Genomic DNA, 20,960 nt, shown 5'->3' on the forward strand with positions numbered 1-20,960 from the left:
AGAATTCAAATATATCTACAAATATGAAAGGATACAGTAGAGTCAACTGATATTCCTACTGAAAGCTGGAGCATAAAACTATTCCTGTAAGTGGAAGACCACTCCTGGGAGGCAACAGACAAGAATGGGATCGCTAAGGTCGCTTTTAGCGAGGAATGCAGAAGACGGCCACCACAACTGGAGGCAAGAACAGCTAGAAATAGATGTATGGGCAAACGATTCTATGGCTATGTTCTGAAAGATACCTAACACCACAGATTATTTGAATGGCACATTACTAGAGGGACAAGGAAACTTTACAGAAGCTATTTGTTGCCCACCAACACTGCCTGTGCAACTGCCAAGCATCTGCAGTGGCAAGATTGGCAAGCTAAGCACAGCCCACTCCTAGCCAACCAGCACCAGTCAGCCCCACCACGGGACTGGCTGAGCTAAGAGATTTTTGAACTGAACACCCAGAGGCTGCAGATACTCTCCAGCATGCTACTTCCTCCCAGTACTCAGCAAGGGTAGAGGCTCCCATCAGCGGGCTACCTTTGCAAGTAAGGATCAACAAGGTGTAGGCTGGAAAACAGATTTCTATGTCAGCTTTCCAAAGCTTATAATTTGGTAAGTGGGGTTTTAGTCATGCAACAGTTTTTACTGTAGCTTTACTTGGGCAACATATAAAATGACTTGCTGAATTGTGTGAGCCAAATTCATAGTAACGCTGAGGCCTGCTTACAGGTTTAGTTACATTACAAGTCATGGCAATTAAGTTGTGCTAACAAGAAAAATATCTGTGATCATAAGAACTAACAATATAAATCATGAAAATTTATTTGTTTTTGTGTGTTCAGTGATGGGAAATACACCTGTAAAATCTGAAACACTAAATTAAGAAATTTTAAAAACTTTTAAGACTGACTCTGCTCTTCTGTTTTTCCTGCCTCGCAGTCTATGAACAGTTACCCACCCAATCCTTCTCACTAACCATATCAAAGAAATGAGTCTTTGTACACAACCATGACGACATATTTGTTTTGATTTAAGTCACCTGGGCCCACTTAAAGACCTTTCTGTTGAACTGTACTATACCATTACTTTTCTAAATCTACTTCCACCTCAGGACAGACTTGCAGAGCTGTCCCAGTAGGAGAGGTCAATGAAAGGTACTTCTATATTTGGATGTTTTATCTGATATTAATCCCACATCATCTCATCCTATGAATTTTTGAAATAGTAGCACAATGCTGCAATTTGTTGATATTTCCCCTACTTTGCATACAAGAACTCATGTGTACTGCTACAGAAACAATGGATATAACACTGACTAAAGCAACTTACGATGGTAAATCTCAAATGGCCATAAAAGCCAAATACAAATCCACACATCTTTTGCATGAGTCTAGGTTTAATTTGCTTTACAGGACAGTTGGCCAAACAATGACATTTATCATAAAAATATCCTCTCCATTGTGTAAATCTCATCTTTCTTTCCAAAAGGAAATTCAATGTATACTTTGAGCATTCAGTGTCTTGTTTTCAAGATCAGCCCATGTAGATTTTTCTTAACAAAACAAAGCAATTCAGTTAAAAAACGCAGACCAATGTAATGACATAGTCATATTGCTTTTGGCTATCTTCACTTTAAAAACCCATGCCAATTCAGCTATTTTTCTTTAGGTTTTATTAGAAAAAAGCAGCAGATCAACATTACAATTCAGAGTCTAATCTAAATATGCACTTGACAATGAAGCACATCTGAGTATGAAGTGAAAAAGGATTCCAGAAAACCTTCAGTTTTGCCAATCTCCTGCTACCCAATCATAAATCTTTTCTTCAGGCTTTCTGATGGCCAAAATCAAACAAGTAACAAAAGATTTATTGTTATGAAAACAAAACCATAATACAGTAGTATGAGTCTTGGGCGCGAAGCATATTCAGTCAAGTTAACTTAAGAATTTCAAAGTGTACTAAAATCTTTTGTTTGGCCATGAAAGTCCACAAGCTGATTGACCCAAGTATAAAAACTGAAATGGCAGGCCTAGACAAAAAGAGTTTGACAGCATGTTAACCTCCAGTTTTCAGAGAATAATAAAAAGATACAATTCCAGCAGCCCAAAAATTAAAATGAAAAACGAAAAAAGTTGAACTGACATTCAAAGAGCTAAGTTTATTCTTATGCTCATTTTGTTTGCGCCCAAAATAATTTTAAACCAACGAGGAGAAAAAAAATGCATGGACTATCACACAATCAAAAAAAAAAAAGACTGCCTTTTGACTTGGTTATTTTCCCCCACTGAGGTATAAAATCTACATATAAATTTGATACGTCACTATAACAAATTGTACTTTTCATAGTTCTGATTTAGTTTCCATTAAACCCTGTTTACTTTTTTTAAGCCACAGAACTCTTATTTCATGTTACTGAATCTGGTCTCCAGCTCTCCATTTCATTTATTTATTATCTGTATTTAGTAAGCTGGTTACCACTGCTAACCAGGAAAAAGTCCTCGGAGATATCTTCATTACAACAGCACTTTCAGCGGAGATTACTGATGTGCAAGCAAACTACAACAATACGCAGCTCTCCAGAGAGAGTATTTCATTGATTATGTTTCCATCGTCCAAATGTTCTCTAGGTTATTTGCCAGAAGAGACTCTCAATCTTGTAAACATCAGCGGGCGCAGTTTTCCTACTATGTGTGGTAGTTTCACATCCTTATGACCGGAAGGCTGGTTCACAGCTACTGAAAAGCTGCACGAGTTACGAGTTCTAACAGCTGATGAACTGTATCCTGTGGAGCAGAAGTTTCCTTCTGTTGCTACTTAATGGTGTAGCCAAAGTATTGCCGAGGTAGCCCAGTCAATCCTTGCTTTTCTGTAGAACCTCTCAGAATATTTCTGGAAGGGTGACATTGCGAAGCAGCCACTGCTGAGAGCGGCTGCCATTGCAGTCTCTGATGCTGGGTACCTGGCTGTCCTCTTCGGTGGCTTTGTCCAGGCACTGGTTACTGTTCACATGCAACAGGGTTAATTTCTTGAAGATAAAATAAAAAGAAACAAGTTTTACAAAATCACCAGGCAGAAGCTAACCAAAACGTTTCTAACAACCATTAACAATCTTCCATAGGTAAAGCAGGAGCTAGACAAGACCTCATTGGTTACTGACTCCAATTCTCAATCCTAAAGAGCACTTAATATTTACAGCATAAAAAGCATATTTAAAAGCATTAAGATCTATGAAAAACAGAACAGTCCGAAGCTTTGAAGTTACCACCTTCATCAAACAATATCCACAATTCTTTCAATAGGACTGTACTGCTGGGGATCTTCGAGATGTCAGAAATTAAAATTTGGTACATAGTACATATACAGCTTTGATTATTAGTAATAATATTAGTTTTCCTCAGATCAGAACTAACATGTTGAATATGTATTCAAATATATGCTTTTTTCCTCAGCTGAGGACACAAAAAATGACATTACACAATGTTTTTCAGGACTATACTCTTAAGAAGTATGCACACATTTATGTATATCTTTTCCAGTACCTACTAATCATACTTATGCAATCGGCCATACACTGCTCCATCTACCTTGGCACTGACCTTCTGGAAAAGGAGAGGTCTTCAAAAATTGCATTTCCTGCCACTGTACTACTGATGCTCATTAGTGCCCCAGCCTGTCTATGACACTGACTGGCTAAATTAGTGTCAGTATTTCTTCTCTCACGTAGCAGCACAGTCAAGGCACTGGACTGACTGAAAAGTGGTGGAAGAAAAGCAGGTCATATGTGCGTAGGCAGCAAAGGATGAAAAACAAACAAACAAAGACCAAATAAAAAAAAAACCCAACACTTTAATCTCCTGCACTCACAGAGAAGTTAGAGAATGAAGAAGAGCTGGAAGACACTAGAGCGGACAAACAATTCCAACGCTTTCCCTTGATATCTACTAGAGAAAAAAAATGGTAAGGCACTTCTTACACACCTCCTGACTTAGGCAGAAGGAAAAAAACTACAGAAAAACACTCATCTGTGTGGGCAGGCATTCTTGCTAACAATTCTCTAACTTATTTTTGTGCTTCGCTAGTCAGCTTTCAGTAAAGATTGCATTATTAGTGAAAAATCTACATATATTGAGCAAAACACATACACACAATTAATTTCATTGCTAGAGACCAGCACAGCAGAAAGCTGTTTTTCAGGTTGCAGCAGCCATTGTAAGGTAGACTACTTGGTTCTTTCAACTAAAGCATACAAATTTTTGCATACATTGTACCAGATTTGATGATCCTTGCTAGTTTTGTTTATATCAGATATATATCAGAGTGATCCATACACGGATGAACGTTAAAAACTATTCCCCTCTCGAATTATGAAAAAAATCCAAACTTGAAATCCCTGAAAAATACTAGCATCTTTTATCTAGATACCAGCTTCATAACTTTATTGCTTCATCTAAAAAAAAATTATGAATATTCATCTTTAAGTCACTTGATGCTATCTGTAATTAAATGTTTAAAGATACAATCCATTTAGTATTGGCGAGGTAGAAGCAAAATAACACTGCAAAATCACTGCATTTAGTAATATTATTCATTTAAGCCAGGTGAACTACATTAAAAAAGAATAAACAGTTTTCAAGACTCACATTTCAGCATTTCAATTAACCCTTAATCCTGAAAGGCTTCAGTAGCAACTGCTGATAGGAGACTGAAGACAGCTAATAACCTGCAGAAATCTTAGTAGAGATCCAGTGTCTCACACATTAACTACCATCCTATTGAAAAAACCATCATTCATATATGCTTCTTTTCTGTCTTAAAGACTGTAGATTTCATTAACATCTCAGTTACTAGAATCTATAATAAGTCTCTTGATTTAGGTACCAAAATATTTTTGGTACTGAAATGACTTTTCAGGAGCTAAATATCTACACGTTCTCCTTTATGAAACGATCATTATGCTTATAATGGCAAGATTCTTCTTCTATGAATGGTCTTACAACTATCTTTTGCAGTAACTGATTTTCAATTAACGAGCTTGAGAGATTTTTTCTAATTAGCTGAGCCACAGGTTAGAATTTTTAACCTACTATTCAATCACAAAATTATTTTTAGAGCTTTCAGTTAAAATTAAAGATCAATGGATCAACTGTCAATGCTTTTCTGATCTGGCAGTTCAACATACAAATTTCGAAACTATTTTGAACACTAAGTATAAGGGAGAGAAAATGATTAGAATAAAGATGCTTTAATCAGCTCTACTCTAAAGATTAGAGATGTAAAATCTTCTTTATAATTTTGGGATACTGAATTTTAATTAGAAGAATACTTCCTTTAATCTTGTAAGGGACAACACCAGGTGCTGAAGTAGACACAGGATCCTTACCATTATCTTTTACTGGTCCAGGACTAAAAAACAAAAGTGTAAGTACCTGGAATAATTTCCTATTATCAGTCTCATGCTAACAGAGCACTACATTAACCATCTTTCATCAAAGGATCTGAAAACACCCTGTTTTTTTTTTTTTTTTTTTTTTTAACTTTAATGAACTACCAAAAACTCACAAGGTAATTAAAATCAATACGTGATGTAATCACTCTATATAAATCTGAATTTAGGACAGATAGAACATAACCCTGACTTTGTTTCTCGTTTTGACTCTCAAATACTGGTCCCACAAAGGAATAGGTTGCTTCATAGGCTTATGTAAAAAAGCTCATTTCAATCTCACAAGTCATCAGAAGACTTACCACTGGATCATATTCCCAAAGCTGATTTCCTTTTAGATGGTGGCACTTGAGCATTGTTACTGGGCCATTAAGTTTGGAGACATCTAAACATAAATCATCCGTCCGAATTTCTTTGTTGGCAGTATATGAGAAAACCTAAACAGAAAAATAACGTGAGTGGAACTGAAAAAAGTTCACCTAAAAGATTCCTTCGAGTTGAGGGGGAAAGTTGGCACATTACTTCATTAATAGGTATACTATCCCCTCTGCCCCATCCCACAGAGCGAGAATATATATATATATATATTTTTTTTTTTTTTTAAAGGGGAAAATACAAACGCTATGTGAACAAGTTATTCAGGAAAAAATAAAAGCAATATCACATAGGAGCAGGAGGATCCTCAACACAGGCAATCTTTGTATACTGGCAAAGAGCTCACCAAGAATTTAATAAAATAGAATGGAAAACCAGGCAAAAATTCCAAAGCTGACATTCACAGGAAAGTGTACATTAAGAACATCTTTCATTTTTGACTTTAAAAGGTTGATTTAAAACTTGTTGCAATCAGGCCTCAAAACGTACCAATGACAAAACATCAACCAGTCTTCCTGTGCATTCCCTTTTACAGTCCTATTCTTCAATGAGTGTTTTCTCAACTTTACAGCTTAAGTAAGATAACTACCAAAAGAAGTGATAAATTACGTCCTGATGAGAAGTAGTTTTCTAAGCAATTCAAATCAGTACAGTTAACAAAAAAAAAAATCGCCACCTGATTTCCACCCATTCCATGACAGTTAAAGATTCCAACTTTTTCATTTTCCTTTCTTGCCATGTTATCCAGACATTGATTTGTCTCCACATTTCTTATCTGGGAGGGAAAAGAACACATCACAAAAGGTTGTTACTTTTAGAAAAGAATTTGTTTCATATCAAACTACATTGGCACCAGATCTCTCTGCTATACATCCAGAGGTTATTCACACGAAATGTGAAATATATAAACAGTACTACTGTGAGGGACTACTACCCAAGACTTAGTCTCCCAGACAAATGCTCAAGCCAGCATGTTACAGAATCACATTCTTTTCTTTGCTTTCTTTTGTACCCAATCTTGGTGGTCTTTTTTGCTCAAAAGGTTCAGTTACAACAGAAGGGACACAATTCAGTCTCCAGTTCAAAACCACTAGAAGTTTTAAAGCACTCCTGGGCACTGCGGGTTTAATTTCTTTCAAAATCAGGGGTGACTGGGTTCAGTTTCCTGCCTGAATATTCTGCCTGAATTAGAGCCTTAATTCCTATATTTCTGTAGAGTAAGCAGGCATCAGCCTGCTCCTTATGTAGCCAAACTAACATGCTGCACTATAAAAATTACCCTACAAGGGGCTTAAAATTGGGCTCAGCATGCTCTGTGGGGGAGGCTAGGCATCTGCTTATGCAGGACAGCATCATCTGTGCTATATCTATGGTCACTGCAGAAACTTTAAGGAAAAACAGAGAAATGCCCAGCAAGATTTAGGAGCTGCCAGAATTTAGTGGTTACTGAAGAGGATGCTAAGCGTAAAGTTCAGAATCGTTTTTACGAAAAGTCCTTTCTTGGATCTAGCCTCGTTCTTCGAGCCAAACTCTATACTCGTATTCCAGGTAGAGAACATTGCGTATAAAGTTATCCATAATCATACATTTCTGAAGGAATTTTTCTAAAGCCCTTCCATATAAATTTAGCATTGGAGGGGGAGAAGAAAAAGAAAAAAAAGGAAAACATTCAAATCATAACACTGTGGATCAGAGTTCAGTTTTCTATCCCACTCAGAAGTCAAATGCATCATTTACAGATGACAAGAATGCAAGTGCAAGATGCTTGAACTTTGCTGGAGGTCAGACGTTTACACTACTCAGCTCAGAATATAAAACATACTCTGCAGTGTACTTTAGAAACAGTAGATAAACATGTGTGGTGAACTCTTACCTCCCCCAGAGAAAAGTAATGTCGTGGAATTTGGGAATCGGGATAAACATTCTCCAGGTACCAGGAGAAAGGCTTGCACTGGAGCTTGCGTCTTAGTCCAAGTCGTGATGATATGTCCCCGTAATCAACTTTAGTAACTCCTGTAGGAGACAAAAAAAAGGTCTTATTTAATGGCTGCCAGTGAATTTTACATATAGTTCCATTAAACACAAAAGTGGTCAATATAATATGTTCCTTGCATCAAACAGACATTCTCTCTAGTAAGAAACTCATCTCTACACTAAAAATGCTTTTTCCAGTATAGTACCATGCTTTTCATATTATCACAAAGGACAGGTCAATCACTATCTAGGACTTCTTTTTCCAGATAGTTATTATAAAAGACAGAGTGACGACCTCTATCCTACACACAACAATATCTTAGCTTCCTTTTGTGGAGCAATTTGAACGCAATCACTTACTAAGTTAACAGAGCAAAAAGGCTGAAACCAGTATAGTCACTATCGCCATTCAGTCCCCAATAGCAACTGAGGAACTTATCTACGCAGCGTAAAATAGCAGTTTCCTTCTGTGGAGTAAGGAAAATTCCATTTTAACAACATTCTGAGCCAGGAACCACCTACTGGACTCTTCATCACTCGTCTAACCGCATAAAGAAAGAGGCAAAAACTAACACAGGGAACTAATCCTTTAATAATTCTGTACTTGTTCAGTATAACTGCAGCATTTGCAGGAAATGTGTTCACCATTAGGACTGTCATCATTTTTCTGCGGTATTTTGCCTGCCTTTTTTCTCTTTGCTCTTCATTTATCAAAACGTGCCATTCTTCCTGTATCCTCCCACCCCGCTACGGTTGCTCTTCTTTCTTCTGCACAATAAGTTGTACAAATCCCCTCCACAAATGGGATGAGGAAGGTGAGTATGATCAGTGAATATTTTTAATAAAACAGAATTAAAAGCACTGTTTTTATTAATATTTCAATAATATGAATACGGGTAGGTTAACATCTAATTTTTAGGCATCACATTCTAGTCATACTTTCCATACTACACTGCAAATCACACAGGCCATAAATAATACACTATCAGAACAAAAAAGGAAACCTCAGCCATGTACAAAATTTAAATTTGCTCAGCAGCCCACAAATATGCTACACCGGCCGCTTGACCTGTTCGCAAGCTGGAAGCCTTGTACCTGAAGACCTCAAGTTACGTACATTTTTTTCAGAAATCCCTGCACTTAGACAGTAAATTACCTCCAACTTTGCTGACCTTTTGTCGCCAAGTTTAAGACATTTCCAAGTTGGCCTGCTGTGCTATTAAATCAACCGACCAGTAGATGGTGTATTGCTACTCAATTAGAACAGTTAGATAGTGATATAATTCCAGCTAAATATCCATAAATATCAATAAAAGACATTAAGTATTTGTAGTAATTTCAATATTCCAGAACAGCTTTCTTTCTTCTGAAGACTCTGTTGTTGTTTTTAAAGACGTAGGAAAACTATACCAGTAAGGGAAGGAAAGCAAAGGAAAGCTTGTCTTTTGAAGAAATTTTGAATGATGTGGATGAACTTAAAAATTCTGTTGGAATAGAATCTTGGAAAACATCAGTCGGGGCTTTCTAGCCATGAACAAACTGCCCTGTTTCACCAATGCACATGTTTGCTCTGCACCAAAAGGAACACCCTCTCAGGAAGAGGTAAGTAAGAAAGGCAGGCTGCCTTGCTGAACAAATCACAGCTGAAGATCTTCATCTTTCAGTCAGAAAAACATAGGTGATAGATGAAACAGTTATCACACCATCTCCACCCTTACAACATTCAAAACCCTTTCACTGACAGAATTTGCTACACCAGCCTTCAGAAAAACACTGTTAAGACTTTGTCACATTACTGCATAACAGTAAGAATTAAAGGCACAGCCATAAGGAATTAAATGCAAAGTGATACTTAATAGTGTACAACTGTGCTATTTGCTAGTTTTAAATGCCACCGTGTAAAAAGAACCATGCTAGCTGGTTTTCCCTTCGTTATATTGAATTAAAAGATGTACATTATACCCCATTTAACCATTTTTATTCTGAAAGAACTAAAAAAAGTCCTCTCTAAAGTTAGGTTTGCACCAGATAACAGAGTGGCACACAGACACCGCAGTTAGCATCAGGTAACAGATGGACTGGATGCCAGAAATAGTATAGTTCCCTTTGGGGTGTTTTTACCCTAAATGGGTTGGTTTACCTTGTTTCCCAGGTGAGCAAATGAGTCTTGAAGAGTCTTATGTATGCTTTCCAATGTTTTTGTACCTGTTTTTAAAGGCTCAGCTAGAAATCCAGAACTAGATCCAATCTTCCTCCAGGAGACAATTATGCCAGACTACACAACTAGGTACATCATGAGGAAAGTAGTAATCTCTATTGGTTATTCTTCCAAATACTTGGGTTTGCTTTATTAAAAAAAGTCAGAAATAGTATTTAAAGAGTACTTGCTTTTGTCATCTTCACTGGACCTTGCAATAAAATTTTTGCCAGAAAAAAAAAAAAAGTTAAAAGCCTGGACCATCCTGGTGATTTCACTTGCCCCAAACTTTTTGTCATGCGCTGTGCAACAGTCACATGCTCTTTTCACAAATATGCTTGAAGATGTACTCAAATGATACAAAGAGAAATACCACTACGGCAAAAAAATATATCCAGTCATCCATACCTTCACAAGTCTCTTGTACAAACCCAAGATTCATTTCAGCACTTGCCAATACTGTCACTACTCTTGAAAAAGAAATTTGGTACGTAGTACCAGATTGCTTTCATTGGTAACGTATAATGGTCTTCCCTGTTAAACCAGACCTCTTTGGTATATTTGTATTTTCACAAAAAAGAAAAAAAAATAATTAAAGAGTTTTTGACAAATCCAGACTTCTCACCCAAACAAGCATTTCTGCAATTTTGGTATTACAGAACATATGAAAACATAGAACATATGGTTAGAAGCTACTCAACAGTGCCACCAGTATTTTCTGGAAAACATATTTACTCTATTTTTAAGATATAATTCCATTGACTGTGAAAGAAAGGAAGGGTCTTACAACCTAATTTCAAAATTAGTAACTCCTCCACACTCCTTTCCATATAAAAGTACAAATACCCTAACTGCTTACATGTGTATATAATGATTTCTCTCAGTAGAATAAGTCTTCTTCAGCTTAATTTTCTTTGCCATCTTATGAATATTTAAGCTTCCCAGCGGTCGTGCTGCAACAGTTCTGCCTTCCTCAAAATTTCAAAAGAGCTGAGGATTTGCTTGACAAGTTCCACGTGTGGCAATATATTTATGCTAAATTGCTTCAAAAAAAACCAGAAGCATGATGGTTTCATCATGATTATAAATCACTCAGTCATTTTCACTGCATGAAAAATGTTTCATCCCAAACTAATCTTCTGTTAAAATCACAGAACTTGTTCCTACTTAGTATTATGAAACTGAATAAGCAATAATCATTTTAACCTGCTACAAATAACTATATATTTGCATTTCCAATTAATGCTAGTAGGGAATACTAGCTGAAAGGAAGAACGTACGCAATTGCTAAGTGCATATTTTGAACACAGGCTTGTCTGCGTTGCAAGATCTACTACCACAGCCCCAGTCCTTCTCTGTTCTCCCCATCACCAAAAATAAAAACCTTATCCATCCACAATCTGTACGTGCTGAACCTAGACTTATAATGCTTGGCTAAAGACAAGTACACGCAGGGTTAGAAACCAGTCCTACTGATCCATTTTTGAGGAAAACAGGTCTACACATGCCTAGATGGTTCTTGTTTTGATAATTCTACAATGCCTCTATTTTCAGGATTTTTATCCATGTAGTTATCCCCTATGCAAAGATAGAGACCTTCCGGGTCAAACTTTTTGTCAGCAATAAAACTAATTTCCATGCTCATTAGGATGCCTCTTTAAGATGCCTTTTGCTTAACCAACAGGGAAGCGAGAGGCTGCTGAACAGCAGCGGTGCAAACAGGACAAGGAACAGGAGCCTGCATGCAGGAGGGGGAATCCAGACTCATAGGCAGCACAGGGAAACCACACAATCCCAAATATCTGCATTGCACCTTTAGATGAAGGATCCCAACAAATTTGGCAAACAGTCAGTGCATCATTAACAAGCTACTATCATCTGGTTTAGCTGAGGTAGCTGTGGCAAGCCAACCTAATGGTTCGCTGCTGTTGCCACTGCTGAAAGAGGCAGTTTTCCCCTGCTCAGCTTCACCTGCCTGCTGCTCCTCCTGTGCTGACACAGGTGCTAACTTAACCAGCAGAAAACCAGCTCACAGAAGAAAAACAATTCCTTAAGAGTTTAGCAAGTCAAATCAGTTCACACGGATGAACAATCATCAAATGAGGGGAGGGGAGGGCCATATGACCGGACATGAAAAACAAGACACCCTTCTTGCAACAAGCTACTGGACTGACACCACCATTTCATGGAGCCTCACCGTGGATACTTCTGTCCAAGTATTTTAGATGAAAGGATAAGACTAGAAAATATAAACAAAGAAGTGGCAGAATCTCTGGGACAGGCTAACAGGAAACAAGAATAACACCTGAACGTCTCAAATCCATTTTCTGAAGAACTAACAGGAAATGGTCTGGGAAAGTGACGCAAGAAAAAGAGCAAGTGAAACCATCAAGTCAAACAGTGCCCTGCTATAACACAAGATCTTGAGGAAAACTGCAGTCTAGTGAGAAAGGATTATAACTAGTGCCATTACTGTCACAGAGAATAGCTGCTGCACGCAATGAGACAGGTTTGATTTGGGCTGAGCAGCAGCTGCAACATTTTCCTGTTCACCCCCTATCTGTACCTATCCAATTCTAAACAGAAAGCTGGCTTCTAAACGCATGAAAGCTTAGCAACAAACAAGCAACAATTTCTACTAAGCTGTACTTGTTAAAGAAAAAAGGATTACAGGCTTATTTTAGAAGAACTTTCCATTTAACTACATTACATCAATAGCAAAAAGTCTCTCAAATTCCTACCATTCAAATTGTTCCCCCCCTTCCCGATAACACAGATTATATGAAGTGGGAAAACTATCCGGGAATCTCAGGCTTTGTTTCCTGGACCAATCCCTCTGTGCTTCACTGCTGTGGAAGAGCAGAAGGGAATTGATATAGAGGAGGAAATAAATCTGTTATTAGCTAGGCTCAATGATGCCCTCTTCCAACACCCAGTTTTCTCACCCAGGTGAGACACCCATCTTCTCACTGAATAGATAAGGAAAGACGTGGGTGCACAGAGAGCTGCACAATTTCGTTGCTTATCTGCACCCAGGCTTGCAAACCAGCATCCGCTTAAAAATTCTTACCTAACTCCTTGCAAGAAGTTGTGTGTGACACGCTGTCACAGTAATATTGAAAGTACACACTGCACTGGCAATTAAAGAGTTTTGCAGGTTGTATACCGTAGCCTGCCAGAGGGTCGCTATGCTATCATTCTGCAAGTACTGAACATTTCGTCTTTATCTTACCAAGGAAACCAGAATATCGCTAAATGAGTCAACGTAGCAGAGCTTCGCCAAGTTCCCTAAAACCACTATGGGCCCCAAAAGACTTACTAAAATTTACAGTGATGTATTTGCTGTCTACAGGTGAATCATGGATCTGCATAACTCAGGTAACGCAGGAGGTAACAAAATAGCAGTGGTAAGGAGGTTGTGAGCTTCCCTATAAAGGCTCCCAAAATAGTAATCTTTTCTAGTTAATACTAACCAGTTCTCACAACTTGCACATCAGAGAAGCAGGAAGAGAGATGGGGGCAGAGGGGAGAGAAAGAAAAAAAAAAAAAAAAAAGCATGAGGCATGAGCAGCACTGATAGCATCAGTATAATTTGTAAGTCCATTCTCTGAACAATAAATATTACTTCATAGCTAACTGGATGAACCACAGTACTATTTTTCACAGCTCCAGGCACCAAACGAATTTCAAAATAACCCAACTTACTCAGGTGCTACAGATCCTACAATTCTTGATACTCTTGGAAAATCTAGCATCAAACTTTAGTGCAGTGTCAGTATGGATATGAGTACACAAATAAGACTGTGTGCCTGTCAGCAGGTAGAGATGCTCTAAGAGGAGCTTGGCAAGAACACATCCCTATCTGCATAGAATTCAGGTTATTAGCATACACCAAACTGCATAGACATACCTCCTGGGGAAAAAAAGAGAATATACAGTGTAATTATAGATAATTGCTGCAGTTATTTTCAGCATTTTAAAACTTTTATCCTATTTTAAACTAGAGTATCTTTCATTCCTTTTTTTTTTTTTCCTATCAGGAAACAGCATGTATACTCCACAATATTGCAAAGCTCTGAAAAAAAACAAAAACAAAAACAACAAAAAAACCCCAAACACCTTCAGAAGAACCAGTCTACAAAGTTGAAACAGTGTAACTGCTTTCCTAGCTTATGGCCTCCACATGAAATAGAAGGACTATAAAGATCATACGTAAAGTAATAGAGCCTTATCATGCTGTTTAGTAATTTTGGCTTACTTTTAAGAGTTAGCTGGGAACACCTAACCACAAAAATAAGCTACATAATACATTTAAATATCTGGCTTGACCTGGATGCATAAAAACAATCATAATGAAGAGTATAACTGCAGCTTTTCATACAAGCTTTTTCTATGATATATCTATACATGTCACATTTGAACTCATAATGCTTTCATTAATAACTATAGATGGCAGAAACCATACGCCATTAGCTTTTGACTTCACCTAAAAGGCTTTGACTAGTACCAAGAATTTCCCTATCAAAAAAATCCTGCACTATCTTATTGGAGTAATGCATTCTGTTGAGGAAAAAAAGGATAAAGCAGTGTGGTCACTTGTTCTCAAAAGTATTCTTAAAGCCTATAAAAAATTTTTGATTTTGTTCGGATTCATACTGCATTCCATTATAGCTTTTGAATTTCAATATTAATCTGTTTAATAAGCAAGTCACAGGGATACCTATTTGCAAAAGTAGATGTGGCATATAAAACTAATATTTAATATTTAAAGTTGAATGTCTCTAACAATCTCTGAAGTATTTCGACAGGATGTCTGTTGCTCCAAGTCCAAAAAAAGTATATAGGCTGTAGCGTAAACTAATAATTCAGTATTTCCCTGGCTTCCTCTCTTGTCCAATTGAGCCTTTTCAGAACATTTGAGTTCATAGGAAATTTGCTCTCATATTTTAAATCCTCTTCCTTTACTAACATCCAGTTTTAGAAACATAAGTGTGAGCTCTGCTAAGCCAGATGATGCTCACTTTTGCCACCTCTGCTACAGGGTTTCATGTAAGTCACTTCTGACCTATAACCTTGAATGCCTGCAACATAGCAGCCAGGGGCCAAACTCCAGCACACTGAGATGCATTTTCTGAACTACGGTTGAGCTCTTTGACGTTCCACTGAGTTTTAACTCTCCTGTACAGGAAGCTCATTCACAAATCATGTGTATGTTTAAGAAAAAAAAGAAAAAATAAACAAAAGCACCCCCTCACCAAAACCCACTTCTCTTTGTACTTGTTACGTGAACTTTGGCTTACTTACGGACTTCAAAATAGTAACATTTTTATTTAAATACTGATATTCTTTCCCAGTAGTACTTAAATTTTTAACTCTTAATAGATATTTCTCATAACCAAAGACCTGCTCACCTGGGGAAATGATGTAAAAAAAGTTTTTGAATTCATCCATCCAGACTTCTGCAAGCCGCCTGTTATTTTTGTTGATTATCTGCCCTGTACCTCCAGGAAAAGTGTATGGCGTTGCTTTTCTGAACACATGCCCAACATGTGAACAAGTTACAATTTCCAAAGTGCCACCACACTGCCAAATCTGAAAGTGATAAAGCAGTTATTGCATAGGTTTCAAATGCTTTCTTCGTTATTTGCCTTTCTTCAAGTTGGACAAACAACTTTAGTCCAGGTCTAGAACAAATACATAACTGGATGGAAGAGAAAATAAGCCAGTTTTCTGCTCATCAGATAAGGATGCTTGCAAGCCTGAGTTAGGGTAGCAGGAGAGTATGTCAGGCCTCACAGCAATAATTTATCAACAAGAAACTACTGTAGAGAACTGGGAGAGCTGATAGTGAAAGAAGAGGAAAGGCTCACATGAATCACTAGGAAGCAACAGGTAGTAATCTGTCCGCAAAGGCCACTCTTAATAGATTCTTCCTCTGAAAAAATATGCACTTCCCAAGTAGAAGTTTCTGCAAATATTTTCAGGTTTTTTCTAGATCTCTAAAAATGCCAGACTCTGCAATGTGAACTACTTTAAAAGTATCCACCTATATACTCTAAGCCAGTAAGTAAAGCAAAAGGAAAAAGTGGTGTTTAGTAGAAACTGAAGAAGTGAGAACAATGCTAGTTAGGTCCACATCCAAATGAAAAACATGCAATCGTTAAGTTGGAAAACCCTCTTTTTGCTGTTTTATAACTGAGCTACTCACATAACAGCCTAAATATACACTGATGACATAATCCTTATTTTATGCTCCCAAATTGGTTTTTAATACAAACTCCTTCAGAGAAGTTTCAGAAAAGTATTTATTTATTCAGGATAAACATTCCAATCTTTTTGTCTCAAGGCGCTGCCAACTGTTCACCAAACACTTTTCTTCACTGACAGATGCAGTCTTTCCACATGTCCATTGGAGGAACATCACATGAAGTAAACAGCTAACTGTGCACGGAGAGGAACCCACGGCACTCATTAGACGACTATTGTACAGAATTTCAGTTGTACTGTCATGAGTAGTAAAATACTGAACAGAGGAATTTTTTACTTACCCTGAAGGAAATTTCTAGGTTTTCTCCACCCCAAATATCCATTCCAGCATCATATGTTCCAATCTCCTGAAAGTAATCTCTGTCTATTGAAAAAAGACCTCCTGCCATTGTAGGTGTCCTGAAAACAAAAACAAAAAACAAAACAAAGACAAAAAATAAAGAGCAGAATATTGGTCACTATGAAAACTTACGTAATTTAAATATATTTCACTCTCACATGGACAAAATGGCCTTTTATTTCCCAAGTAGGAAAAAAAAAAAAAGAAGAAAAAAAAGGAGATTTGTCTCCCGTACTGGTAAGTCACATAAAGAGAAACCAACTTCTAGCAGAACGTTTACATTTCTGGTAACTATTCTTTAAGAAATCATGACATGCCATGAAGTGGCCTATGCCTGCCTTCACTATTATAGAATTTTTTTGAATGAAGCATAATCAGGTAACACCCAGAGCTTCTTTACAAATTCCCTATTGGTAGAAAAAAAAAAAATAGTAAAGCTATGTTAGTTTCTCTTAAATTTAGCAAAATCCCCCAAATTTCCATTTTTGTATTAACCAAATAAATTATACATTAGGCTGATGACATAATTTTATACTTCAAATAAACAAATTATTCACACTTAACATTTCTATCACCGGTCATTTTCCAGAAACATTTCAAGCTTTTCCTGAATGACATGTAAAATACAAGTTAGGTCACAACTTGTAAATAAAAATTTTTTGTGGCTTTTCCCCCTAAAAAGAGGATTAAACCAAAAGGAAAAAACTCAAAAAAAAATTGCCATATCCTAAGAAGTTCCTTCGATTTCTTTTATTTTCATAATGAAAAAAAATGAACAAACAAAAGAATAATGGCCATACTCTCACCTTTGTAGTAAGAAAATATTGCCCAGAGTGATAAGGCCAGAAAGAGTAAATTTGTAATTGTAAAAAAGTAAATATTACACAACAATCAGTGTTTCTCATCTTTGTCATAACATCTCCATGACATGCTAGTATAAATTCACTTCCCATCTATGTACCTCAAAGATGTTAAGTTTATAGGTGTATATACACACACAGTCACACACAAATATCTCTCTATAGACAGACATATGCAAGCAGCTTCAAAATATCATTTACTTTCCTATAATATAAATATTGACAATAATAATAAAAATAACAAAAATGATAAAAATAAGGCAAGTTTCAATCAAAACTTGTGCAGTCTGAAAACTAGTAAAAAATTAATTAGCATAAAACTTAAAAACATTCCTAAAGGGACAAACTGACTGCTTCCTTTAGTCCTACTGAAATTTAGCAACAAGCCATCCATGTGAGAAAATTTTCACGCTGTTCCTTCAAACAGACCAAAATGACGATATAACATAACTCATTAATGACTTGTATACAAGATTAAGCTAGAGAGCATATGACTATACGTAAGCCAAACATTTCAACCAATTTGTCACTTCTCATTACCTAACGGGAAGGGTTCGATCTCCTTTCCGTCGGTCCATCTCTCTCTGAGGAACAGGATACCAACGAAAATTCAGCTTCCAGTTGAATCCACCATAGGTCATATCAGAACCTGCCATATATTCAAAGGTGTCATCGCTAATTACATCAATGATGGGACACACTACTGTTCTCCTAGAGAGAGGAAAGGAGCAAAATCCATTAGTTAAAGTGTCAGAAAAGATGTTTGTTTCAGTTCATTTTTAACACACACAGAACTTATATTTTAGAACTACTATGTTTAACAATACAGTACTCAAAAGATGGTTGCCATAAAATATGTTCAAGTTCTGTCTTGCCAGTTAGAATTAATTCATCTAAAGGAAAGTGTGTTTCTGACCTAATTCTGTCAATATTTTTCAACAGTATTTGTATTACCAGTATTATCTATAATCATCCTCTTCCTGCAGATGGAAAAATTGATCATAGCTTTCTCAATGCCACATAGTGATTGTGGCATTATATAGAAGTTCTGGTTTCTAGTTACACGGTCAAAATAACTTGCATGTTTTGAAGTGAAAATTCAATCATCTGCTCTGGGGAAGTGTTCTGACATGCCATCAGCACTAAGCAGTGATAACTACTGTTAATAAAATACAATTACTGCATAAAAGTCAACAGAAAGAGGCTTCCTTGCCCACTGTCCTGATATTATTAAGACATGTAGTCACAGATAAAAAATTCTAATCATCTTAGAAACACTTAAATAACAACGGTCCTTTTGCCAGACTTCCTCACATGGAAAGCCATGTAAAAGGATTTAAGGGTTGCAACTAAATTCTAAGGACCTATTTAGCACCTGCACAAGTCATAACAATAATTTACATATGACAGTCTCACAAATGTGCACTGATGATATCATCTTAACGGTTAGTATTTTGTCTTAACACAGTTCTGAACAAAAATTATTTACTTGCAGCCTTTTCACTATGCAATGGCATATTTTGTAATGCTAAATTTTAAAAGTGACTTATAACAATAAGCATAAGACCAAAGCAGAGATGTCTATCACCATACTTACATCAATGTCTAGTCTAGCCTCTGTTTACTAGTAGAACAGTGTGCAACTGCAGAATTACTACTCAGATGTATGAACGTTTTATAAAGCAGAACAGTTCTCTCACCTTTGTTTTTTCTTCTCAGTACAATTTCCATCACACTATCATGGATACGTGCTGTGAATATTGACTTGTGATATAAATGTAAGGCTACATGTTACTCATTGTGATTCCAGGAACCAGTTTAACTTTAGAAAACACATCCCAGAAGACCATGTCACACCACAGAATGCGACTCATTCACGGGTAATCCACAACTCAAGTATATTATGGAATAAAGGAATCGCAATGAGAACCTAAGACCAGTAAATCTGACAACTCCTGCCTAGTGCTGGTTTTATGTGAGATCAGGACTTCATTTCTTTCTTAATAATATCTGCCTAAATTAACAAAGGGGTGGTTCAGGCTATAGATAGAAGTGCTCAAATTCCACCACTCTCAACTCCATCCATGCTGAGATATCCTGGTATTTAACACATTATCACATATGTCCTAATATAAACTTCAATTTAAACCAAGTTTTTACTTTTTAAAAGCTGTACTGAATTAGTATTTTATTGTAACACTGATGGAAAGTATGGCATTAATCCAGTTCTTTGAAAGGCAGATAAATACTTGCTTGTAGGTTATATGGTAATATTTAGAACATTTTTTACTAACATACAAACAACATGGACCAATAGATGGAAAAATTACCTGTCAGCTTTGATCCTTGCCAGCAGAGGTTCAAGCCAGCCTACTGTACATTCACAATGAGCATCTAAGAAGGTGATGACCTGGCCTTTAGAAGCAGCAGCTCCCTTTAATCTGGCTCTGATCAATCCAGAACGTTGTTCCATTCGAATCACATGAACAGGGACTTTTAATTTTTTCACATAATTCTCCAGTGGTCTCTTCAAGAAGTCTGCCAGGAAAGATCAAACCACAGAAACCATCAGTTACATAAAATTGCTTTTTCTGATGATGCACCTTGAAGTAAGAGACATTTCCTCATCTCTTTCTATCCTTTTCCTACTTTCTGACCTAGTTTTCTCTACTGCTTATTCTTCACTTCATAATATGCCCTTCCATATCTACATGTGTTTCACTTGGGAGAGCAGGAAGTTCATCCTCCTCTTCATTACTGGAAGCAGCAAAACAGAGAGTGTAGAATGCTTACACAGAAATCAGATGGGACAGACACTATTATTATTATGGGCTAGATACACACCTTGCTTTCAAAAACCTATGCGCAAACTTCCTTGTGCATACAGTTATCTACCAAGAATACAGAGAAATTGGCTGCCTAGCACCTATAACGTATCCTCTCCTACAGTATTGCATCTTACAGATAATTTCTTTGCAAGCCGAGTTTAAAACACAACTAAATCACTTCTGCTTTCTTTAGATTTTTTGGCTAAGATCTTCTTTATTAACACCTAAAAATAAAAATAAAGGCAAAATCAGCTATACATAAATGAATATCTGAATCGCAAATGAACTAGTTTATTCGAGGAACAAATTATTCAAAATGCCACAGCCTTAACTGACTTCATTTGCCTAGGGACACAAAATTACTTGTAATACAAGTAGCTGCCAAATTAACAGGTTTCCCTTTACTGGGCACAATCTTTGTACATCATGAAAAATTAGCTTATGATGGATGATACCAAAGGAAGAACAAAGAATAGAAGGAGAATGCAATTGCCAGACACAGAAACAAAGCCATCTGCAATAACTTGCAGATTTCAAATCTAAAATAAAGGCAAAAATAAATATATATGTTTTAAAAACAGCTACAGAATATATTAGTTGATATACCTAACACACATGAGACTTGTGCTACAACAGTGCAAAGTCTGTGGGAGGATTCACTGTAAGGCAGCACCTCGTG

The 20,960-nt window shown here is 36.8% G+C and overlaps 1 protein-coding gene across 7 annotated transcripts in view; it reads right to left on the reverse strand.

Annotated features, from left to right (window-relative positions):
* Positions 1-1,373: 1,373 nt before the first annotated feature.
* The window catches only part of GALNT1 (polypeptide N-acetylgalactosaminyltransferase 1), a 95,485-nt gene continuing 75,898 nt past the window's right edge, over positions 1,374-20,960 (reverse strand). For all 7 annotated transcript variants that reach the window (XM_068936182.1, XM_068936181.1, XM_068936185.1 and 4 more), the window contains 8 exons: positions 19,784-19,991; positions 17,994-18,164; positions 16,535-16,652; positions 15,398-15,578; positions 7,689-7,828; positions 6,492-6,590; positions 5,743-5,877; positions 1,374-3,022 (listed from right to left, as the gene is read on the reverse strand). In XM_068936182.1, coding sequence (XP_068792283.1) covers positions 2,876-3,022; positions 5,743-5,877; positions 6,492-6,590; positions 7,689-7,828; positions 15,398-15,578; positions 16,535-16,652; positions 17,994-18,164; positions 19,784-19,991 — 1,199 coding nt within the window. In that variant the 3' untranslated portion in view covers positions 1,374-2,875. The remainder of the gene's footprint in view (positions 3,023-5,742; positions 5,878-6,491; positions 6,591-7,688; positions 7,829-15,397; positions 15,579-16,534; positions 16,653-17,993; positions 18,165-19,783; positions 19,992-20,960) is intronic.

Source organism: Struthio camelus, chromosome 2, assembly GCF_040807025.1.
Source record: "Struthio camelus isolate bStrCam1 chromosome 2, bStrCam1.hap1, whole genome shotgun sequence".
NCBI classification, from domain to species: Eukaryota; Metazoa; Chordata; class Aves; order Struthioniformes; family Struthionidae; genus Struthio; species Struthio camelus.